At 34.8% G+C, this 7,443-nt stretch overlaps 1 protein-coding gene across 1 annotated transcript; it reads right to left on the bottom strand.

The window, feature by feature from the left end:
• Positions 1-4,996: 4,996 nt before the first annotated feature.
• Positions 4,997-6,686, bottom strand: LOC114826052 (ethylene-responsive transcription factor ERF060). The gene has a single exon (XM_070822888.1). The coding sequence runs from the start codon at positions 6,248-6,250 to the stop codon at positions 5,273-5,275; it is 978 nt and encodes a 325-aa protein (XP_070678989.1). The 5' UTR covers positions 6,251-6,686; the 3' UTR covers positions 4,997-5,272.
• Between the last annotated feature and the right edge of the window lie 757 nt (positions 6,687-7,443).

Genomic DNA, 7,443 nt, shown 5'->3' with positions numbered 1-7,443 from the left:
AACTAATTTTCTAGCCATTTGAAAAGTCAACTGGGTATTGATTATTCGAAAAGGCCGGTGTACATCGCATTAGAGTTAGCATGGTCTCATGCTATGCATGTTAGACTCCGTTATGGATATACAAGTGCTTGTCTATTGGACAACTTCATTAAACACTGACCGTCCAAGAAGTTTAACGTATAGATGCTTACTAAATGTTAAACGTTCCAAAGCTTCTAGTTGTAGTAAGCAAATAGTTCTTAGACTAGGCATCGTAGGTATCTTATATTTGCATGTATGAATTTTGATTTCACCTTAAAGCCCTCAATCAAATCGCAGGGCTTTATAGTGTGGTATTCAAGTTCATATGTATGAGTATAAAGATACATGAATGTGCAATAAGTAATCTATCACCTTCTGGTAATTATTCCATAGAATAAGATATCTCTCAAAGCCATTTGAAGATTTATTTCGAAAATCTCTAGCAAGAGTAATTGTTGATCAAGATATGTATGTAAGAACTGCTTTAACATTAGATGTATTATTGCGGTCATAGATGATAGAAGGACATAATTGAATCAAGGGTTTGAAAAAGTATCATGATTAGGCCGCGTACACTTCTATTAATATGAGTGGCTATGTCATGTTGCTTGGTGTCACTCATGGTTTGTGTAATTATATTAATTCATTAATTATTTCCACTCCTAGCTTTAGTTAGAACCTAAAAGGTCACACATGTATGGTATGTTCTAGTAACGTTATATGGATGAAGATAAGATATAATTCAATGTTAATTATATTGGATTAACTATTTGAGTTTAATGGACATGGTTTTAGTTAAATAAGCACTGGGCTTTAAATAATTAGAAAATGGTCCAAGTCACAACCCAAAGTGCGCAAGTCATTTAGCTAGGCCCATGGAACAAGCCCATGCCGTCAAACCCTAGGGAGGTACAGCCAAGGGGGGCACGGCAAAAGGGTGGATATACACTCGTTATGTTTCTCTCATAATCCTAATGCAAAAGTCATTTAGTTTTGTCCCTCAGAGAAAAGAGAGAAAAACCGACAGCCAAAATATTGCTGCACTTTCTATATGTTGATCTAAGTGAAAGGTATTGCTAGCACAATTTATTTATTTATTTTATGGATAAACAATATTATCTATACTAAGGGAGAATGAGTGGGTTTAACCTCACAATGGGCTAGCAATAATGTCGTTCGAATTTGTATTTAGTGATAATCGAACCCAAAACTTCTCACTTACAAGTGAAGAGGGATACCACTAGGCTGTAGTTTTAAGTAGCAACATATTTAAATAAATCACTTCAACATTTGTTGCTAGCTTATGTATAATAAGCCCAAAACTGGTAATCGGTAACCGGCAATCCTTTATTACCTCTCCCGATTAACAGAGCGTGAGGAAGATATTCCTTCCATTCTTCCTTTGTGTTGTTTACGAAATCTGGTTCTTCTAGGGTTATAGTTGATGGTTGTTTAGCAATTTCATCCATCTCTACTACAGAACCAGATAACATACTCTTTCTTTATGTGAGTCAAACAAAAATAAAGCCAACGGTGTTAGGTTAAGAGAGAGATCCATTTGAGACAGGATATGTTTCGCACGTATAAGAAGGAAGTCCCGAGAGACCTGTTACTTAGGAAGGTGCAGCAGAGCATTCAACTTAACTTAAAGAAGGGGCGAAGAATAGAGACTGAGACTGAAAACTACACCTATAATATACAGATATAATATACAAAAAGATTGCTCCTAGTCCTAGTGGTGGTAGTATTCAGTATTCAATAGTACGAAGTAGTAAGGCAAATCACCTCTCTTCAAACATAGACCTTAGAAACTTCAAAAGGTATCTCTACATAATACATATCTAGATTAAGGACAATTAGAATATAGCATACATTACAGTTGAAGGAAGGCACCACTAGGGATGGGCAAATACCCATCGGTTATGGGTAACCGCGGTTACCCGCCTATTTAAATTTCACGGTTATAGTTATGGGTAACCGTTTAGATAAATAAACGGTTATGGGTATAACCGTTTACCCACGAAATTTAAATGGGCGGTTATGGGTATTAACCGTGGTTATAAACGGGTAACCATTTATCCATTTATTTTATATATGTAAAATTAACACAAACCATATTCCCTATCGAACAAAACTTAGATCGATACTATTGACTATAGTGCATGATTTCTATAGCTAATATAATATAGTTTTCCTTAACCACTTTAAATTTCATGGTCCATTATATATATTATGTTAATATTTTACATTCCGAGTCAAATAACCCAAGAATACTTAGCAAATTTTATATTACCTTCATTGCTAACAGTTAAAAATATCGTCTGTAAACTATTATTTCAATTATTGGAATGGTATACGGACTTAAAAAATTAAAATGCGGAAATGTATGATGAATGTACCTATAATGGTGTTTAATTGTTAGCAAAATAAAATTATGACAAATTTTTCTTTTTTAATTTTCAAGTTGTTAAAAAACATGTAGACGGGTGAAAAATGAGTAAACGGTAAAAAAGAAAGGATAAACGGGTTTAAAAATGATAAATGGGTAAACGGGTACTAAACGGTTACGGTTAAATGGGTACACAGTTATGGGTATGGTTAACCGTTTATAAACAGTTATGGGTATGAGTTTAACCATTTAGACAATTACCCAACGGGTAAACAGTTATACGTGTATGAGAATAAACGGCTATAGATAAATAACCACGGTTACCCGTCTGCCATAATCGTTGCCCATCCCTAAGCACCACATCATTAGAACCTGTAAAGTGGAATAACCAACATGGACCATCAACATTTCCACCCTCGAAGGAATCCCTATAATATCCTATTTTTTTCTTTAAGAGCAAGTTTCATTCCCTATATACCTTTTTGGCTTAATTTTGGATACTTAGAATAATATGTAAGGTAAATATGTGGTCATATTCACAAGACAAATTGGTGAAGAAAGTAAGGATTTCTCATGGCCCAAACGATGACTTACATGACAAATGTATATTTGTTTTTTGTTTGTTTGTTTTTTTTTTTTTTTTTGACGTTTTGTGCTAATTGTAAAAATATGTGTATAACCTTTTGTTCATAAGAGACAAATTATTATACTATTGGCACCAGATTTTATAATGATATACGCATCAAAAAAGTTGATCTTATCAGAGACTAGGAACTTTTCGAAAGGCTTTTTCCTCCCTATTTGATGTGTTTACCGAGTGTGAACTTGTCTTTGCATTTGCATGCTGAGAGAGAGAGAGAGAGAGAGAGAGAGAGAGAGAGAGAGAGAGAGAGAGAGAGAGAGAGAGAGAGAGAGAGAGAGAGAGAGAGGAGAATATTAAACTAATGTAATGTGTACATATTTCTCTCTCTAATCTTTAGTTCTTGCGAGGTGGTGGCCTGAAATTCTTAACTCAGGCGCGAAGGGATAAGATAATGTGAGGCGGAAAAGTTGGGCGAGCAGCAGCAACCCATGGTTGCCATTCCCACCTGTCGATCAGAGTGGCCTTGAGGATGTGCAACAAGTGCTACCGTACAGGGCCCTTAATTTAGAAGAGTTCTTAAATTTTCATTACATGTATACAGATGCATATAAAATCGATTAGATGCAAAAGATAATCTTATTTGTGGTTCTAGCCCAAACGGTTAGCTCTTCTTTCTTCTAGCTCATGTGCTGGGTTTGAATCCTAATGAGATTGTTTTGTTATATTTTAAACTTTTGCAAATTTGTAAACAGAAGATAACAAAAAGATATCCAATGTGTATTGAACTCAGGACCTTTGAAGGTAAGGAAAAACACCTGGCTGATCAAACAACCTATTTTTGTTGCAATAACTTGTAATATTTTAGTTTTATAAATGAAAAAATTGAAAAAAATAATAATAAAGAAATATAACATTAAAAAAAATGAAGGGTCTCTATCTAAATTTTGCATAGGGCCTCTCAATACTCAGGCCGACCCTGTTGTTGATCTCATTCAAGGCTACTACAAATACGAAGATTATAGGTTCCCTTTTTAAAGAAGCTGGAGGAGGTTGGGGGTGATCCAAGATGCTCCATTTATATTCTAAATTCGCTCAAGAAAATGCTGCCACAGCCATCTCAATTGAATTATCATCCAAATTCATATTTATAATGGCTGTTATTATTGATACTCTAAAAAACTTACTATGCGTTGTTAATAAATGGTTTTTCTTTTAAAAAGTGCACAATGAATTTTTTAGAATGCTAATAACAACACTTTTTTCTAATTAATTGTTTTGCATGGTGTCATTTTTCCAAACAAAATTCATAAATACTTTTGAGTTACAAAATTATAAAATCAATGACTACAATGAGTGCCTTGTTTGGTCTAAATGAATGAACATTTTCTTCTTGGGTAATTTATTTCCTACTTTTAAGTTGGCCATAATTTTTTCATTCTTCATTCAACATACCTAAAAAATAGTGGCTTATTACAAACAAGGTCTAAAAAAAAACCCTAAACCCTTTTGTATAAAAACAAGAAATGATGCTCAAGCGGATACACTAAAAAATCTCTCTAGCATGACCACCGTGAAATTTTCAACTTTTAATTTCCAAAATTTTAGCTCAATATAATCAGGAATTTTTTCTCTTTTCTCCTTTTCTTTGTTCCATTCTTTTTCTTTCTTTTTTACTTGAAAAAAAAAATTATTGTACATTTGATTGTCTTGTTAACATGCAGAAAATGTAAATACCAACATGAAATAAATAGGTGAAACTTAAAGAAACATATTGTAACAGGTATCGAAGCCGCACCCATTAACAAGAGGAAGAAAGCAATGTTTCGGCAGTGCAAAATTATAGATGGAATCAAGCAGCATCACGTGATCAGTTCTGGTCGCTAGTGAATCGCACGATGGGAGCCATAAATGCTAAAATACCTTTATAAGTCTTCCTAACCCCCGAAAAAAGAAAAGAAAAAAAAAATCAACAGCATCACATGATCACCATGTTACACAAAATATAGAAAAAGTAGAAACTAAATATGTATTCAAAGAAACTTGTTTAATTACACACTACCAGAAATCTCCACGATCTTGCATTGCATGGAAAAAATATTACCAGCAGAACAATTGGAGAAATCATTACATATTACAGACTCATAATCCTATAAACATTCCTAGAAGGGAGCACATCCTCTGCAAATGTAAAAAATCATTGTAGAAGCTGCTGCAACCTTAAACCCTAAAACCTAAACTAGGCACAAACTAAACACAAAGATTATAACATCCCAACACCTTTAGATAGCAGACCAATCAATCTCCACCGAAGGGTACTTCTCCAATCCAAAATTCTCAGCCTCATCCCACTGAGAATCCGAGAAATCCAAGAAGGTAATGTCGGATTCCGGCGTAGATGACTCATCAGACCGATCAGACCGAGAAGGCGAAGATGACGACGACGAAAAGGCCTCCCATTCACTTTTTAATTCAGTTTTGAAAGAATCATCCATCCTAGTCTCTAAAGGAGCTGATACCATTGGCTTTGTCTCTGGCACAGAACAGGGCTCCCCTGTATTCCCCTGTTTCGTCGAATTAGCAGCCAAGCTCTGGCAAATCTCCTGGAGCTTCGCATCGACGGAGGAATGAAGGGACTTGTAATGGCCAAAGGCGCCGGAGTCATGAGCCCCTTGGTGCTTAAGATGGGGGAAATTGAGGCAAGCAAAGTCTCCCCGGAGCTTAAAAGCGGCTTTATCATAAGCCAAAGCAGCTTCTTCAGCGGTGTCAAATGTACCAAGCCAAAGACGTGTTCGGTTCCTGGGGAGTCTAATCTCAGCAACCCATTTGCCCCAGTGCCTCTGCCTCACTCCCCTGTAGAGCTTTGTCGGTTTGGAGGGAGTGCCAGCTTTCTTCATTGGGATTGCTTTTGTACTAAGCAGCTTAAGGTAAGCAGCTGAAGAAGCAAAAGCAGCAATCTGTTGCTTTTGTTGGTGTTGTTGGAGGACCATTTGGGATTGGATTTCAAGAATTCGAGATGGGGTAAGTTGGTTAAGCCCTATAACACCTGCTTGTGAAATCATAGGTGCTGAGCAGAAGTCAGGGTACAAGTTGAAGTTTTGGTTGTTCTGAGGAGGGTAAGTGTAAGAAGTGGAAGGAGATGTTGAAGAAGCACTTTTCATAAAAGGCATAAGCGCTTTCATGAGCTGATCTTCCCTCAAGAGATCATATAAATCTGGTGTCATTGTGCTGCTGCTGTAAAGATCTATAGCAGTTGCCATTTTAAAAAAATAGAAAATATTCTGAAAAACCTACCTGTTTCTTACCAAAATCAAAGAACAGGCAGATTAATTCTACAGATCAACAAGAATAAAAAAACCAGATAAAAAAATAAAAAAAGAGGTTAAGGTGCTTTTCTTTAACAAAGAAACAGCCTGTAAGGGTAAAAAAAAAACCCTCCTAATTATTTTTCAAGAAAAAACACAAGAAAAAATCTTAAAACTTTATAAGCGAAAAACAAAGAGAGAATCCTGGATCTCTGTTCTAAATTACCTGCTTTCAGCTCTCTCTCTCTCTCTGTGATTGGCTCACTTGTATTTCGTTGGGTGAGCTGCTCTGTGTTTATATAACCCTCAAAGCCAACGGGTTTCTCTCTCCTAAGGTTCCACTAAGGCTAGCCACACTTAGTTTTAAAATTGACAAAATCAGTCTCTAATAAAAAAGTCAGGCTAAAGTTTAGTCTCAGGATGGCAACATGTAGGGATGCATTTAATTGGAATTTTGATTTAATGAATTTTTATAAAATCATAAATTTTGATAGAGTTTAATTGATTTGTGAAAAAAATTTCGAAATCCTATGGAAAAATGTGAGATTTGTGAATTCTTAAAATGCAGTACGACATATTTCCCCCTCAAATTCCTTATCTTTTTAAAATTCTTTAAAATAAATTTATTATTAAATACACCTGAATTGTTATAAACTTATTTAAAATCCTAATTGAATGCACTCGGATTTCTAAGAATTTTAATAAATTACCTTAAAATCTTGGTTGAAGTACTGATTTAGTCCCTAAACTATCACTTAAAATCAAGTCCCTAAGTTATTTTTTGGGTAAAATGAGTCTCTAAATTCATTAAAAATTGCTAATTTCATTCCTACTAATATATTCAAAACTATTTTATTCAATTTTTCGTCAACTTAGGCCACTTGACACACTTTAGGATGTAATATGTCATTTTCTTGCCTATATATAAGCCCTTGAGGGATGGTGGCCTTCTTAGATGGGATCGTGTTGACCTCGAGTGGTTGTATAATACTGTGACCTCTTATATAAACATTTCCATTTGAATCTAAAGAAACTTCTGTTGTTGGAAAAAAAAAATACAAAGAAGAGATTACCCTTTAGAGCTTTAATTTTTCTTGGTATAAATTATTTTGAACATGATATATACTAATTTAATTTTATATTTTGGT

Source organism: Malus domestica, chromosome 01, assembly GCF_042453785.1.
Source record: "Malus domestica chromosome 01, GDT2T_hap1".
In the NCBI taxonomy this organism is placed as follows: domain Eukaryota; kingdom Viridiplantae; phylum Streptophyta; class Magnoliopsida; order Rosales; family Rosaceae; genus Malus; species Malus domestica.
Note: the sequence above shows the minus strand (reverse complement) of the source record. Positions and strands in the feature narration are given on the sequence as shown.